At 40.0% G+C, this 18132-nt stretch overlaps 1 protein-coding gene across 1 annotated transcript in view; it reads right to left on the bottom strand.

Moving 5' to 3' along the window:
* The window catches only part of LOC149455646 (cytochrome P450 2K1-like), a 35783-nt gene extending 19299 nt beyond the window's left edge, over nt 1-16484 (bottom strand). The window contains exons 1-4 of the mRNA XM_089686037.1: nt 16343-16484; nt 12153-12345; nt 10312-10474; nt 5217-5366 (exon numbers count right to left, since the gene is read on the bottom strand). Coding sequence (XP_089542163.1) covers nt 5217-5366; nt 10312-10474; nt 12153-12326 — 487 coding nt within the window. The 5' untranslated portion in view covers nt 12327-12345; nt 16343-16484. The remainder of the gene's footprint in view (nt 1-5216; nt 5367-10311; nt 10475-12152; nt 12346-16342) is intronic.
* Between the last annotated feature and the right edge of the window lie 1648 nt (nt 16485-18132).

Raw genomic sequence — 18132 nt, 5'->3', positions numbered from 1 at the left:
AGTGGTCTGTAATTCTTGTGGGGCATTCCCCAATGGACCAGTTGTCTCCAGAAAAATTTAGATAAGCGAGTCGCCAAAAAAAAGCAAAGAAAGAGGACATGCCCTAGTATAAAACCGTGTGGCATTTTATTGGGGGTTAAATGTATTAAAAGCTCACTCACAAACAAAGTGCTTGTGCCCGGCACCTGGTGTACTCAGCCTTATTCCTCCTATTGTTTGGTAGCCGCTGTACTAGTTACTCCTCAGAGTGGCGTGCGTTCCATGACATTGACAGAAGTTGCATCATCAAACCTCGACATGTTTTGGTCAGAGATCGTCTTCAGGAAGTGCACCCCAAGTGTGGCAAACACACCAAAAACTGCGATAACGCACTGTGCGCTACTCCAAAAAAGTTCTGGAGCTTTTCTGGGGTGACTGTTGCATGTATGGCAGTCAGTGCAGCATCATCAGTGCCTCCTCATCAATTCCCACCTGTGCCTCCTCATCAGTGCAGCCTATGAGTGCCCAAGCGTGCTGCCTATCAGTGCAGCCTCATCAACGCACATCAGTATAGGACAAACATTTACCTGTTTGCAAAATTTTATAATAGAAACAAAGAGAACTTTTTTTTTTAATGTTTTGGCAATTTTTTTTGTTTATAGCTCAAAAAAAAAACCAGTGGCGATTAAATACCACCAAAAGAAATCTCTATTTGTGGCAAAAAAAATATAAAATGGGTACAGTGTCGCATGACTGCGCAATTGTCATTCAAGAGTGCTGAAAGTTGAAAATTGGCCTGGACAGGAAGGGGGTAAAAGTGCCCTATAGGCAATTGGTTAAAGCTGAAAAAAAAAAAATTAGGCCATTTGCTGTATACAAGTAAATGACCTCCTGATCACATGACAAGGTATGGCTGCTGCTCCATTTACTATAACTATTACTTTCATTCAGCTCCCACAGTACTTTATGCTCTGAATATATACTGTAGCATTAAGACTTGTAGTTCTGGCTGCAATACACTGATCATACCAGGTTGCTCATTGTACAACTCCTTTGTTCAGAACAATCCTTCTGTAATCAGAGGGGGGGAGATTGTGACTCTGCCTCCAATCGCAGAAATCCTTGCATGCAGTGAAAAAAATACCTCTTTTTTTCTGAATGGTAAAGGTGAATGTCACGGTGTGCCTGCAGAAGCTTCCCCCCACCCCCCTCCTAGTGCCTGTGTCCTGTGTCACTACGCCCTCCCTCCCTTCACATCCTGTCATGGCCCTTTCAAGCCAGGCTGCACAGGATGAGAAGTGTTACTTCTCACACCCTGCCGCGGTTCTCTTGAAAATGAAGATGACCCCCTGTGGCGAGATTCACGCCTCTCCTGGCCATACGGCCCGGAAAGGGCCGCCGGCTTGATGCCACGTTCCCCCCCGGCGGGTGCGGCACGGGCACAAGGCTTCCCGCGCCTGCACCCGCTGGAGACAAAGGCCGCGCTCTCGAGTGCACGACCCGTGTCAAGGGGGCTTGCCTTGCCTGGGCAACGAGGCACGCCACCTGACATTGCAAGGACAACCATGAGCGTCCTGCAAAGCCTTAAGAAGGCTGATGCAGGGCTCTCCTGGTTGTTCTGTCCGCTGCCAGCTGCTGGGAGGTCTACGCTGAGGCGAGACCCCCGCAGCCACTCTGCAATATTTATTTATTTATTTCAGGTACTTATATAGCGCCGTCAATTTATACAGCACTTTTACATATATATTGTACATTCACATCAGTCCCTAACCCTCAAGGGGTGTACAATCTAAGGTCCCTAAGTCACATTCATACATACACATGCTAAGGACAAAATATGAAAAAGTGCAGCGCTAATAAACAATATGTCTTTACTGGATCTGAGGCTGACCACAACCTCAAATAGACAGTATGAAGTCCAAAGAAACAATGTGCAATAATAGTGAAAGTGGATGAACACTAACCAGCTGGATAGTTATGTTTTGGCATCACCCCTTTTTGAGAATGCACTTTGTGTGCGAAACGCGTTAAACAGGAGCCACACACGCCTGAGACGTCACGCCACCGGATCAAGAAGGTCCGGTCGCCTCCATAACTATCCAGATGGTTAGTGTTCTGAACAGTTTTGAATGGTTTTGCTGTATGCCTTATATATACTTGATTGGCGAAGGCCTCCAAGTTCTTTTTTATGTATGTTCACTACTTTGAATTATTAATAAAAATCTGAGATTTTGACCTACTACACTATAGCCACTATTCTCTGCTCCACATCGAGCATTTAATCCCCCAGGACCCTATGGTGACCACCCTGAGGCCCAGAGGAGAGTGACTCATGTGTGCTGACCCCCACCGCAGCTTCCACCAGTAGAGAAGACCTCTAAAGGCGCCAGTATTGTGGGAAAGCCTACCCAGTGTGAGCTGCATCTTCCATAGGACAAAAGGGGACCTCTGGCTTATATTATTGCCTTTTCATATCGCGCATCTGGTGAGTGAGCATTTCCTATATTTCCTGCATGGTTTTTAGTGAGTGCCTCACTGGGAGTAATGAAGTCACCATTTCATCCACTTGTCACTATTATTGGACATTGTTTCTTTGGACTTCATACTGTCTATTTGAGGTTGTGGTCAGCCTCAGATCCAGTATAGACATATTGTTTATTAACGCTGCACTTTTTCATATTTTGTATGCTTGAGAGGTTATATGGTTTCCTTTTAGTGTATCAGCTGCTTATGTTATTATTGCTTTAGCGCTTGCTGAACCACTTTTACTCTACATGCTAAGGACAATTTAGATAGGAGCCAATTAACCTACCAGCATGTCTTTGGAGTGTGGGAGGAAACCAGAGTACACAGAGGAAACCCACGCAGGCACAGGGAGAACATGCAAACTCCAGGCAGGTGGTGCCGTGGTTGGGATTCAAACCAACGACCCTAGTACTGCCAGGCGGAAGTGCTAACCATTTAGCCACTGTGCTGCCCGATACACCAGGGAATAGAGGATTATTACCTGCTGAGCACTCTACAATACACCAGGGGATAGATTGTAAGCTCGTAAGAGTAGGGCCCTCTTACCCCTCGTACGTTGTTTGTTGTTGTTGTACTGTGCCATGTATTGTCCCCCCTATTGTACAGCGCTGAGCAAACCCTTTGGCGCTATATAAACTCGTAGTAATAATAATAATAATAATAATAATTACCCGCTGAGTACTCGGCAATACACCAGGGAGATTGGAGACTATCACCCGCTGAACACTCTGCTAATACTCGGGGCTCTGGAGGATTACCTGCTGCTATACTGACAAATACTGCGGGGCCAGGATTGCTTGTGCTGCTGTGTGCTGGAGTATCAGGACTAGTGCCTGCTGTGTGGACCCTCTGCTGTGTGCTGAGAAGGGTCGCCCCATCTGCTGTCATCTGCTGTGAGCCAGGACATCCCTGTTGGAACTGTGAGTGTCTGCACCCCTGTTTTTATCCCTCTATGGACTGTCCATGAACTCTCCCCCCTTACGCTTCCCTGTCTGGATTACAATTTACCAGAGACTCCAACCTTGCCCCCCGGGGCCGGATTACAATTGTTTTGGGCCCCCATCCCTGCTCTTCCCCTGCACCGAGTACTGGGACGCTACCTTCAGACCCCAATTGAGTGACTGTCATCTTTCAATAAAGCTTTGTGTGTTTATCACCTGCTCTGTGTGTTCTGTCCTGCCTACGCTCCGTCATAGTGAACAATGAGCAACCTGGCATGAGTAGTGCACTACAACTGAAACGACAAGTACTGGCACCAAATGTTCGTCTCTTGCAGTACTGTGGAGGCTGAAGGAAAGTAAACGTTTTACTGAATGGAGCAGCAGCCAAACATGGGACAGGTTTCAGATTCTTTTTAGGTTTTTAAGCTTTTTTTAATTGATTTTTAATCAATCAAAAGGTATGAATGCAAATCAGAGCTTCTGGACCAGCTCAAGATAATACAATAACAATCACATAAAACAAAAATAGTGAACAAGTAGAACTACAGTTAAACATGTCCTTGCTACTCATAGAGCATACAGTCTGCCATGAAGACTAATCAAAATGGAGGAGTAGTTTGTCCTGAAATACCTTGTCCCCTCCCCCGCTGTCCAAAAACACAGTAAACCATGGGGCAAAACAGCACATTAGCAACCTATACAAGGAAAGGGGATATAATTGGAATTATTCGAGTTAGAGACCAAAAATAGGCAATCATTAGGATAGACTGGCAGTGTTGATCTACAGTAGTAGTATTTGAGTCCAGCCAGATATCCCATACCTTGTGGAATGTTTTTGGGCAGCCTCAAGACACATAGTGTACGTCTCCTTGTAAAGGGGTATAGCAGAATTCAATAGTGATTTCCATAATTCCAGGGTGGGAGCAGTTCCTGACTTCTACTGAATAACGATGGATTTTTTAACATAAAACAATCATACCCCAACAGCATAAAAACAGTCTTGGTGGAGGCCAGAGCTCCTCCAGACCAAGAAGCCATATATCTGCCTGGTCTGGGATAGCAGTTAACTGTGTAACAAATTGGAGAACCATTGACCAGAAAGTTTGGAGGTGTGAGCTGTATTAAATCACATGGAAATGATCAGCTGTCTCCACTTGGCAATACCATCAATGTGGAGGAGAATTCAGATAAATCCTATGGAGTCTGTGGGGCATCAGATAGAACCTTTGCAAGATTTTAAACTGGACCAGCTGATCCCTGGAAGACACATTTTGGGATAATGAGTATTCCCAAATGTCCTCTCAATCCTTGCCATGCAGCTCCAGCAGCTCTGCCAGCCAAGAAGACCTTAGTTTGTCTAGACCATGATACACATTAGGCTGCAAGGCCTTGTAGGTAGTTACATAGTTACATAGTTAGTCTGGCTGAAAAAATACAAAAGTGCATCCAGTTCAACCATAAAATTGTAGTTGATAGAGGTTTCTCAAGAGACTCATCCTGAAGGAGTAATTCCATGTCAAACAGTGGTCCATTCAGAGGGGAACTGCCAAATTGCGTGCAAAAGGCACGGTGCAGCTGAAGAAAACAGAAGAAGTAGGAATTGAGTACGCTAAACTACTGTTTGAGGGTTGATTGGAGAGCTTTTTAAATGTAACTTCAATGATGAACTTGAGAAAAAAGAAACTGAAGGAAAATCTCCCCACTGGGGAACAGATTAGGAGTGGGACTTTACTGGGATTACAAAGGACTGGTATACCGGTATATACTCACCTTTGTAGGATCTGAATTCTTGCATTAAACATTGTGCTTCCTCTTGAATTTTATTTTCTATAGATCTCTTTCCCATTCCAAAATCCCGTAATGTGGAAAGTGTAAACCTCCTCATTATCTTCCAGTTCTCTCCATTGGCACAAATTATTCCTGTAAGAATTTACATTTTTAACAATTAATTTAGGATAGGCAACTTTTAGTTCTCTTTACTGAATTACTTTATAAGTCACTAAGTATCCTTTATTTTAATTGCACATACCCTAATAAACTGTTAACTCTATGATTGTAAATTTCTCCATCTTTTGTATCCCTTAACCTCCCTAGCGGTCTGAATATGTCCATATTTCTGTGCTCAAAGTGGTACTTTTTTTGCATGGAAATATGTATTTTTTTTATTGTAGGCCTGTAATTTTTAGGAATAACTCACTGAAATCTGTCTGAACAAGAGTCTAGTAAACATCCCAGGTAGGATAAAACTTGAAACACGAAATCATAAATTATAATTTAATACATAATCATAAAAATAATAATATAATAATACTAAATGTAATTCAGTAATATAATCAAACCAAAAACACTGAAATTTGAAATATAGCGCCAAGTTCGCACATCACTGAGCAAAGTCGCAAAATCGTGTCTGATGACGAATTTCCCCACGAATCATTATCACTCAATTCTGCAAGTGATTCTAATTTACTATCACTGTTCTCTAGCTGATCTAAAACCGCTTTTGACCTAAAAGGACGCTTTTTGGACACCATGGACATTTCTCAGTTTCCAGGCAGAAAGAACAGTAAAAATGCAGGCAGGGCACAGGACAAAGCACTCGGGACAAAATGTATGTGAAATGGTTTGATACAGTAATGTTTTACTATGTGATTTTAGTGATTTTAGTAAATGTCACTTTTTGTCATTTTCAAATTTCTCGCCGTTCCGTCCCCCATACATCCCGACGCTCGCAGGGGACGGATCCCAGGTGACAGATGCCGGCATCCGCCAGATTACATTGCCGGGGACACTGCAGGAGGGACATGCAGGACAAGGTAAGAGATCGAGGGATCAGTGAGCAGCGCCACATGGTAAGGGGTTACCGCTTGTGGTACTGAAACTTTCCCCGAGCTACACTCAGGAATACCGCCAGGGAGGTTAAAGCTCAAAAGACTGTAAGCTCCTCCATTTTCTATAATAAAACATAGTTAACCCCCCCAAAAAATGCTATATGTTGCATTTTACCGGTCCTTAGATGTGGTAGCAGCATTGGTTTTATTCATGCTTTTTCCCTTTATGTTCAATTGAGGATTCTGCCAGTAACACACTTCCTGTCTTAGGGTGACAATGCTTACTCACTGTACTGTATCTATAGAGAAGAAGTGTTGTCACCTGCAAAAGAGTACTGGAAAAGATAATAACATTGTTAGAGATTTCAATTTATCGTACAGGAAGTTACGAGGACACTGAATTTCTAGAAGGTATTTTTCTGTATGCAAAAAAAAAAGAAGGGAAAACTGAAGTAGCCACCGCATCTAAGAACTAGTAAATTAAAATATATTAAATTTTCTTTGGTTTGTAATTTATTTTAATTACCATTTATCCTAACAGATTGTAAGTAATCAATTGTAAGCTTTGCCACGTTCCTTATTACTGCCTTGTATCATAATAGATACTAAGCTCATTGACCTTCTCTATTAGTGCCTTATACCCTAATAAACTGTAAGCTGTTTCAACTTCTGTATTGCTCTCTTACACCCCAATAGACCACAGTCTCTTCTGAAACAAATTTTAAGCTGTTCCATCTTTGTACATAGTTATATAGTTAGTCTGGCTGAAGAAAGACAAACGTCTATCTAGTTCAACCATAAGAAAAAGTTATAATCCTATACCCACAGTTGATCCAGAGGAAGGCATAAAAACCCAGCAAAGCATGATCCAATTTGCTCCTGCGGGGAAAAACTTCCTTCCTGATCCCCCGAGAGGCAATCAGATATTCCCTGGATACACTTTACCTATAAATGTTAGTAACCAGCTATATTCTGTGTATCCAAGAAATAATCCAGGCTTTTTTTAAAGCAAACCACTGAGCTTGCCAGAACCAACTCTTGAGGGAGTCTATTCCACATTTTCACAGCTCTTACTGTGAAGAAACCTTTCCATATTTGGAGATTAAATTTCTTTTCCTCCAGATGTAAAGCGTGTCCCCTTGTCCTCTGTGATGACCTCAAGGTGAATAACTCTACACCGAGTTCACTATATGAACCACTAAATGTATTTATACATGTTGATCATATCCCCCCTTAATCTCCTCTTCTCAAGAGAGAATAAATTCAGTTCCTCTAATCTTTCCTCATAGCTGAGCTCCTCCATGCCTCTTATCAGTTTGGTTGCCCTTCTCTGTACTTTCTCCAGTTCCCCAATGTTCTTTTTGTGAATTGGTGCCCAAACTGAACTGCATATTCCAGATGAGGTCTTACTAATGATTTGTACCGGGGTAATATGATATCTCTCTCTCTGGAGTCTATACCTCTTTTAATACAAGAGAGGATTTTGCTCGCTTTAGAAACCGCAGCTTGGCATTGCATGCCATTATTAAGCTTGTGATCTACACCCAGATCCTTCCCCACCATTGATTCCCCCAGTTGTACCCCCCTAGTATGTATGATGCATGCATATTCTTAGCCCCCAAGTGCAGAACCTTACATTTATCAACATTAAACCTCATTTGCCACATGGTTGCCCAATTACACAGTGCATTGAGGTCGGCTTGTAAATTGTAGAAATGCTGTAAGGACGTTATTCCAATGCATAGCTTGGTGTCATCTGCAAAGACTGAAATGGGATTTTTAATCCCAGACCCTATATCCTTTATATATATATTAAAAAGTAATGGTCACAACACTGAACCTTGGGGTACACCACTGACAACCCTAGACCATTCAGAGTATGAATCATTAACCACTACTCTCTGAATACCATCTTTTAGCCAGTTTTCTATCCATTTACATACAGATTTTTCCAAGCCTGTAGACTTTGCCTTACACATTAGCAGTGTATGGGGAACTGTGTCAATAGCTTTTGCAAAATCCAAGTATACCACGTCCACCGCCACCCCTCTGTCCAAGTATACTACATCCACCGCCACCCCTCTGTCCAAGTATACCACGTCCACAACCACCCCTCTGTCCAAGGTTTTGCTTACCTCCTCATAAAAAGAAATTTGATTTGTTTGGTAACTTCTGCCTTTTATGAATCCATGCTTTCTGTTGCTTAAAATATTTTTTAGCAGCAAGAACTCATCTATGTGGTCTTTTATTAAACTCTCCAGTATCTTCCCAACTATAGAAGTTAAACTAACAGGACTATAATTACTTGGTAAAAATTTTGATCCCTTTTTAAATATAGGCGCCGCATTGGCCTTAGACCAATCCAGTGGTACTATGCCATTCATTAAAGAGTCCCTAAAAATTAGAAACAATGGCTTTGAAATGACAGAGCTCAATTCTTTAAGGACCCGTGGGTGTATGCCATCCAGGCTTTATTCACCTTTATTCTGTCTAAATATTTCTGGATCATATCAATTGTGAGCCAATGTGAATCATCTGGACCTGTGTCAATACCGTGCTTATTATGTACAAGAGCTCCCCCATGCTCCTTTGTATACACAGAGCTGAAGAAGGTATTTAATAAATTTGCCTTCTCTCTCACCAGTCACCCACTCTAGATGTATCTGTAAAGGGCCTACATGCTCGGACCGGACCTTTTTACTATTAATATATTTGAAGAATTTTTTGGGGTTGGTCCTGCTATCTTTTGCCATCTGTCATTCGTTTTCAATTTTTGCAGCTTTTTTTTCCTTTATGCATATTCTGTTCTATTCTTTGTAATGTTTAAACAATGATAGTGTTCCTTCGTTTATATATTTAATAAAAGCTATTTTCTTATTATTCATAGCTTTTTTAACTTTGGCCATAAGCCACATAGGTTTAGTTTTTAGCCTTTTAAACTTGTTGTCCATGGGCATATACCATAATAGAGTGTAATATCTCCCCCCTTCTGTATTACTTCAATAAACCATAATAGACTGTAAGCCCTTCCTCTGTCTGTACTCCACCCTTAAAGTGGAATTAAAGTAAGCAGTACTTAACTCTCCTTCAATGGCCTAGTGGCGGCATCTTCTACCCAGATTCTTTTAGGTGCCATATTCATTGGATCTGTACTGGGATGGGCCAGGTGCACAAGATCTGTGCTGGAATGTGCTGCTTTATTATCCTAATCGATAATAAGATCTTCAACCTTTATATCTCCCTAAGATATCATTTACTGTTTCACATGGAGAGTAAAATAATGTGGTTAATTTACTAAAGGCAAATAGGCTATCCACTTTTCAAGGGAAGTTACACTTTGCAAGGGTATTTTCCCTAGTGAATGTGGAGAAATTTCACTTTGCAAAGAATGCCCAATCATGTGCACGGCAAATTTAAAAAAACAGCATTTTTGTCTGCATGTGATTGAATGATGGAAATCAGGAGAACTTAACCTCATTCACTGAGTTCTAGGGACAATTCCCTTGCAAAGTGCAATGTGCTTTGCAAATAAAAAGTCTATTGGACTTTAGTAAATCAGCCCCAATGTTAACTCTTTCAGAAAAATGTTAAATACGTTGGAAAGCAAACCAATGTTTCTAACTTTTGTCCCACCAAATGACTATTATCACTTATTTTTTGCTACATTACAAGTGCCATTCTAGAGTGTTTAAAAACTTCACAAAGCTTTGGTCCAAATCCAACTGGCCTTGAAGAACTAATCAGACTTAGTGGATTCTGGAGCAAGTGGAGGGACCTGTTAAGGAAAATTTCCCAAGCAGAGTGAATGAGTGACATAAAGTAATAAAAACCCGACAGAGGCTCAACCTCATCACAATATTACCTAAAATGGAATTGAAAGTTTTGGCTTGAGCTGAGCTTTAGCTGCCTATGCAACATAATATAACTTTTCTGGATAGTTCTATTATGAATGGAGTTCTTTCTGATATGTAACACATGCAGTTCATCTGCTTATTTTAAAACTGTAAGGATTCATTTTAAAACATTCTATGATTTACCATTTCCATGTGCTATTCTAGCAGTCAGTGGATTATCTGGTCTTTCATAAAATTCTTCGGCATGGTTAATAAGTGCATCTTTCACAGTGTCATAACCACATAGGATAACCATCTTCTCCATGGCCAACTGGATGCTAAATACAGAGCCGTACTTCTCAGACAGCTATGAAAACAATCCAACAAAACAAATTAGATATACAGAAACAATCATGGAAACTATAATACGTATATGTTGTTAGGTACCCATAGGGGGATTTCAATAGAGGCAGAAGTCAGGTCTTAAAGAGTTACTAAACCCAGGCCCCTGCATCCACTATATCTGGTCTCCCGCAGTACACAGAACATGGAAGTGCAATTATTTTAGTAAATATAAACTGTTAAATACCTTTTCTCATCAGAAGTGAGAACAGTGTTGTGACTTCTATCAGTATCCAGCCAAGCACTAGCTAAAGCTTTTAGGAGTTTTCTTTCTGCTCTAGGAGGATAAAAATCCCCTGACCTCTGTCTGGACAGTGCTGATTGTCCCTGTGCTGATCATATGCACTCTCCCAAGAAAAACAAAAAAACCTCTCTAGCAATACACACCAAATTGAGCATGTGCATGCCTACAATTTAGTCTAGAGATAAGTAGGGGAGGAACAGAGAAGAAAGGATTAAACAGCCTTTTTATACAATGCAGAAGATTAACCCCTTAGGTTCCACAGTGAGTATAACAAGTATGCTTTACTGAATATATATACTGATTTTACTGTTTTGGGTTTAGTAACACTTTAAACTCAAAAATTGTGCCGAGTTTTCTCCTTAAAATACTAATATCCCCAAACTCATATGTGTCATCAAATTACCACACAACTGTGTATATAATCTATTCAATATGATAAAAAATTTACATTAAATTCCAAAAAATATTTTAAACCAATAAAAGTCCCATAAATAGTGTAGTCCTTTTAGTAGTAGTAGTATTATTTTAAAGAGCAGAAAATAATGAAGGCAACTGAACTGGAAACAAAGGGAAGACAGAACAGCAGCAGCAGAGACTGATACTGATTGTCCTCAATGACTGAATTCACATGGTCAGTAAAATTGATTATTTGCTGGTCTGCCTTGACCATTGATAAAAACCTCCTAAATGTTAGATCCAATTTATTGTACTGGGCCAAATTGCTCAGTACACATGTAGAAGGTCAGTGGGCTGTGCAGTGTAATATAGCAATCTGTACTCTATATGAAACTTTCAGAAAGCAGATGGCCATTTAAATCTATAGCTTTCCTATGGGTAGAAACAATGCCTAAGGAACAAGGTTTCTGTGTGCATCTTGCCTAAAGGTGAGCAGCATTGATCCTGAACCCTCATCCAATTTTTTCAGCAGGTAGTGGAGGTTAGGAAAGAGTTTTAGTTTATTTTGGCTTAGGACCAAAAATACCAGTCTAAGACCTAGAGGCCTCCAAGTTTGAAGACCTAGTGCAATTAAACCGCTTTGAAAACTGGACTTAGACAAGTTTGGACAACTTTTTGCCAGTTCAGTGTTCAGCTGCCAACTACACAATGTCTACCTGGAGTGCGTACTAAGCATTTTTATATACCATAGTCATACTGGTATTTTTGTGGCTGTGCTGTTGTGCAATTTACTCTACAATCGTCATAGTACTGCCTTCAACTAAAACACCACCGATGTGGATTAGAATTCAACTAATTTGACAACACGCTTTTGTATTTTCAGTTTCTTCCACCACAATCCATATTTTTTCCTTTTTCCATTTGTCAGTTGCTTCCACCACAATCTGTATGTTTTCCATTTACTTTTCCATTTACAAAAATAGCAGAGCAATTGTTTTATTACCTTCATAAGGGCATAGTGAGGTTTTTTTGTTTCAATCAAATGCAAGCTTCCAATTAATGGTAGAGGCTTTGGCCCTGGAGGGTAGTTTTTGTACTTTTGTTGTTTTTTGTCATTATAAGTTTTGATCAAAAACAAGATGAATATGATGGACAGAAGAATTGTCACAGGATCCATGGCAGATGTGTATTCAAGTCTAGAGATCATAGAAAATCAACATAAATATTTAACACAACGAATAGCGTATTATAATACACAAAAAATAGTTTACTTGTTTGCATGTAAACAACCAAAAATATGTTTTGGTTAGGACAGAGCAGAGAAAAATTAGAACCCTTTTATATTTTATATGCTGTAAGTATCCCATTGATGAGATTCTTCTGCCTAGATATTAAGGTAATTTCCAGCCATTTTTTTTGTTTTGGATAGACCAGGGAAGAATTGCTGCTTTTGTCAGGTTTTTGTTGTTAGGACAGATAGAGATAGAAAATATCCAATAGGGATGGAGACAAACATAAAATAAAACTTTTTTTTGTAAAGTGAGACTTGGTCAGAACTTCTCACAATATTTTTTTATTGATATCTTTGCTGGCTTGTCAAGATGACAACTACACCACATTTCTTGCACAGGTGTCACTGAAACCTTAAACAGAGTTGTTTTTATCCACATTGAGGTAATTTACCCTAATCTGTCTGACACCAGCCATTGGGTGGGAAGTGAGGTGAAATCCTGACAAGGGTTTTAACCCTTCTGCACGCTACTAGAAAATGTGATTTTATTAGTACCTATGTCCCTATTAGAGGGTTTTCTCTCCTGTTCTTTCCAACAGATAAACCATAGACTAGAAATAAAAAGGAATCTCCTAAATGCTGACAAATGCAGTAGATAGTTAGCAAAAGTTAACAGAAGATTTAGCGCTTTCTGACTCTACCTTAAACTTTAATATTGGACCCCTGGTTAACGTGTCTGTTTCCGTAAAGGGTTTTAAAAAGGGGTTAGCTTTTAGATTATATTTTTACATATCTGATCAATGTGCGATTGTTAGCATATACTTGCTTTTGAGGTCAATTATATGTGAGGCAATAGTTTTATGGAAAGGCACTAAATATTTAATACTGGTGAACAAAAGCAAACAAGGGCGCACTCTCATCGTGCATTACCGTGGTATACCATAAATTTAATCAAAATCATAAAGATGTATACCCACAAACCAAAGAGGATAAAAACAGAGCAGATGTATCCGTAATGTCAGACCAATGGAATAATAAACCCTTCTAGGAATAGGCTAACGAGTTTCAGGAGTCGGACTCACTTCATCAAAGCTTTGATGAAGAGAGTCCGGCTCCTGAAACACATTAGCCTATTCCTATAAGGGTCTATTATTTCATTGGTCTGACATTACGGATACAACTTCTCTGTTTTTATCCTCTTTGGTTTGTGAGTATACATCTTTATGATTTTTTATTAAATTCGTGGTATACCATGGTAATGCACGATGAGAGTGATCCCTTGTTTGCTTTTGTTAACCAGTATCAAGATTTCCCGATCTTTGAAGGGCTGCACCTCAACGTCAGATATTCAATATTTCTCCTAGTCTGCATGAAGATTTGAGCACTGGTTTTGTTTGTACTTTCGGTTTACTAAATAATTAATGACAGATAACAATAAATAGCCAACAGGGTCTTAGCAAAGAATGAGCTCAGGTTTGGTGTAAACTTAAATAAGTAAATAAGTAAGTAAATAGCAAACCTGGAAGGAGGCTGTGACTCCTGCCCACTGTCTCCCAATCAACTGCAGCTAACGCATTCTCAGTTCTGCAGCTGTATGTACACAAAGAGGAAGGAATGCTGGTGACATCATTGACCTGATATGGCTCCATTTGGAGCAAACCCAAGCTCATTGCACGTCACAGGGGTTGATTTTCCAAAGGCAAATAGACTGTGCACTTTACATTTCGCTTGCAAAGAATACCAAATCACATGCAAGAAAAAGAGAAAAAACAGCATTTTTGGTTGCACATGATTGGATGATTGAAGTGAACAAAGTGTCTGCTCATTTACTAAGCTCTGGAGCAACTGCTCTTGTAGAGTGCAACTGCACTTTGCAAAGTACACAGCTTATTTGCATTTAGTAAATCAACCCCTTAGCTTTTTATAGCAGTACACCAATCAGAGGGGGACCCACAGTCAGTGACACATGCAGGGCATTATATAGATACCTGCCCATTCAGACCTGTAATTCCAACATCTGGCATGGGGAAGTCCACCAACTTCCTTAAAAGATAATGTCATGTGACTAAATGCTCAGAGCCACAATGGAAGCTGATGCTGGAAGATGTGGAAGGGTGTATCACCATACACCTTCAGGAACACCTACCTTTCGCCTTGCCCACAAATCAGTGAGGCACCAAGGCACGCTTTGGGGGGGATTTACTAAAAATGGAGCACACAGAATCTGATGCAGCTGTTTATAGTAACTAATAGGCTTCCAACTTCAGCTTGTTCAATTAAGCTTTGACAATAAAACTTAGAAGCTGATTAGTTACTATGCAAATCAGCACCAAAATCTATGTGCTCCAGTTTTAGTAAATTCCCCCTTTGTGTGATACACTTTCTTAAGCCCACATTTCCCTGCCAAGACTTGACCACTTAATGTATTTCCTCCTCAAGCCAAAGGCTCCCAGTTTTCCCTTGCATAAGGATTCTCTCTTTGCCCCTATAACTCCATGACCAATAACTGTATTGACAAAGGCATTTTTCTGCTAGTAAAATCTCAAGCATCCAATTCAATGGGAATAATTAAAAGTTTTAGTAATGCCTTCTAAGGTTTTTTTTTTCTAGATGTATTTAGAGACATTTTTTTCTCATTACATTAGCAAGATATTGTGGTCCCCATTTACAAATTGAACATGGTAGATCAACGTTTCTCACCCAAGGTTCTGTAGAATACTAGGGTTCCATCACAGGTTGCCAGGGATTCCTTGACCAAGGAGCAATGTCTTCCTCTCAGATATGTTCCCAGTGACACCAATGATCTTTTTAGCTATTCATTAGAGGAGAATTTCTACCAATCACCACAATCTTAAGTATTAAGCATTTTTCCCTATGACTATCATACAAATGTAGCTCTGGTTTATGTTTTTATCTGCTGTGCAGCCTGGCAAAAGGAAAAATACTTCTGGGAGGCCGACTGAAACAATGGGGGATATAGCCCCCAGGGATCATCTTTTATAAAGCCAAGTACCTGATGGAACTACAATTACTACAGTAAGCTGTAGTTATGGGAATTAGTAGCATGGGTTCCCTGAGACCATAACATTTTCAAAGGTTTATACAAGTTCAGAGGGTTAAGGAAGACTGTGGTAGATCAACCAGCAATTTATTCAGAATATAAGTAAGAATCTGCAAAATTATTGCTAATATCGTTCATCTCGAGAGACCCATATTCTATGATCTGTGTCTTGATTACCACCAGGCTTCATAATAGTTTTTGCAACCCTGAGATATACGGCTGTTGAATTCCAGAGGGAGGGGGTGAGGGTTTATAAAGACGTAGACTGGGCAGGGTGTGTCTCTAATTTGTAGTGTGTTTGTTGTGTGTTTTATATAGTTGTGTTTGTTTTAGTATGTAACATTGCATGTTTTATGTAGGATGCAGGATGGGACTATATCTGTATTTCATTTTATGATTTTTTTTATTATAGAATGATAATTAATACATTCTTTATTCTTGAATCTTACATGGGGAAACCCGGGAAGTGCTCTCAGTTTAGAAGCTGCTTGCAAAGATTGTCATTGTCATGTTATTGCAATTCTACGATGTCTGTTTCCAGTTGAAGCTTGGTTTTCTCCTATAAAACTGGTGTCCTTTAAAGCTTTAAACACTACAGTCTCTGTCTGCATGACCGGTTTTCCCTCCCATTTCCTCCTCCCCCCTAGCCACTTTACAAATCTACAGTACTACATGACATAGTAAGATAGAAGAAAGCAACTACAGCAAACACAACATTACCCAAATATCCATCTGTAACATAGAAACCCTCCCTAGCTGAGTTACAGATTACAACTAAAACATATCTTCTAGGTGAAGATAGTCATAGTACATCCATATTTGACAGTGTTACATGTCTATGTACAAGTTGAATAGAAAACACACAAAAATAAATAAAAGCAACAATTTTAGAGATTCTAACCTTCACTGCTGGTGTTCTGGAAACAGGTTGGTATCTTCTTATGTCCTTATCTGCTATTCTGCTTTGTACACCAGTGTATGGAGCTTTACAGAGTCTGTTGATATCTTCACAAATTCCACGGCTACGCCTCCTCTCCTCCCCTGCTGCAATAAACACACACCATGCTATATAGTGTCCTCAGAGACAGGAAGATAGCCATGCAGAATATTGGTTAATGTTCCATTCTTTTTTTACTGCATTTTTATTTAACCTTTCAAACTGTAAATGTTAAAATCTGATAAAAGTTATAAGAAAACAGTGTTTCTCTATATCTGCAAGGTGTGCAATGTCAGATATATATATATATATATATATATGGTGAATGTGTTTTTATTGTTCTCTTTTCTTAGTTGAAATCTATAGTTGTATATATAATAACGTGAATATTTATGAAGGGATGGGCGCTGCTCAACCAACCCCAGGAGTCCAATATTGAGGAATGGCCTCAGCCACCATTCTACATTTCACCCCGCCCACCAAAGCATGGTCACAGAGGTCATCAGAGTGAGTGGCCAGAACGGTGGCTGAGGCCATTCCTCAATATTGGACTCCTAGGCTCGGTTGAGCAGCATCCATCTCTTCTCTTGTATTGGCTGACACTGGAGTCACTTGGTCTCATTCTCCCCTCTTCTCACTTGCCAGTGGGGTGACCCTTTTCCTTCCATCCATAGCTTGGAGTGGCACCATAAGGTATACTTTTTCACTATGTGAATATTTGTATTGTTGCCTATAAGCATAAAAGAACTTATTCCAAGTTTAAGTGGAATTAAAACTTAAAGTGATAATAAAGCTTCCATTTTTTTTCAATTAAAATAACAACCATTTTATACTTACCTGCTATGAGTAATGGTTTTGCGCAGAACAGGCCTGATCCTCCTCTTCACCTGCTGGTGTTCTGGGCTCCTCCTCTTCTCCGTGTTCCACCATAGGAAGTCTCTCCTGAGTCTAGCTGCTTTCAATCTGCTCACTGAGGAGGGACAGAGCTGTGAGAGCTGCTGCTCTTCTGCACATTGCTGCATCGAGATCAGGCTCAGGTAAGTATAGGGGAGGCTGGGGGGATCCTCTGCAAAAAGGCTTTAGAACCAATTTAACCCTAACTAATCTTAAAATTGTCCTCTCCCCTCTCCTAACACCTATAATTTCTACCCTGTGTAAGAAAGATGTATATACTTGCCTATTTTTAGTCCACTCTAGTCTAGTCACATGATCTCCCATGTGTCTGCCATTGGCTCTGCAGGGGAGAGGAAAGAGCACTCCGAAATGGCTCGGAATGCCTGAAGCAGTGACATTACCCATAGGCTTCAATGGCTCATCCATTGTTGGTATTCCTCCTCTCCCCTGCACTGGCTAATACAGGATGTGACTGTGCCAAAGCGGCCTGCAAATAGGTAAGTCTATGCATATTTCTTACACAATATAAAAATAAATAAACAGCGCAAATTTAGATCATTAATCAGTATAATAAATCATATAAAATAAGTGCATAAATTATTCGTGTTTCCCCTTAAAATTAAACAAAAACACCCAAAAGTCCATGTGCTGAAGACATAATTGAATTGTAGAAGTAAAAATGCAAATAAAAATAAAAATAAAAGTGCCAACTTCTTTTCTTCAAAAAATACTTTCACCTTCCACCAGTGCACACACCAACATCGAATACACTCACCAGAACTTGGTGAGTAAAAGACCTTTAAGGAATTTTTAGGGATCCTAAACCCTCTTTGGTGCCACGCTAGGGAAAATCTTCACCC

The sequence above is a fragment of the Staurois parvus genome, unplaced genomic scaffold (assembly GCF_062004578.1).
Source record: "Staurois parvus isolate SC_StPar_1 unplaced genomic scaffold, SC_StPar_1.0 ptg000390l, whole genome shotgun sequence".
NCBI lineage: Eukaryota > Metazoa > Chordata > Amphibia > Anura > Ranidae > Staurois > Staurois parvus.
The sequence above is the reverse complement of the archived record's forward strand: the minus strand, read 5'-3'. Positions and strand labels throughout refer to the sequence as shown.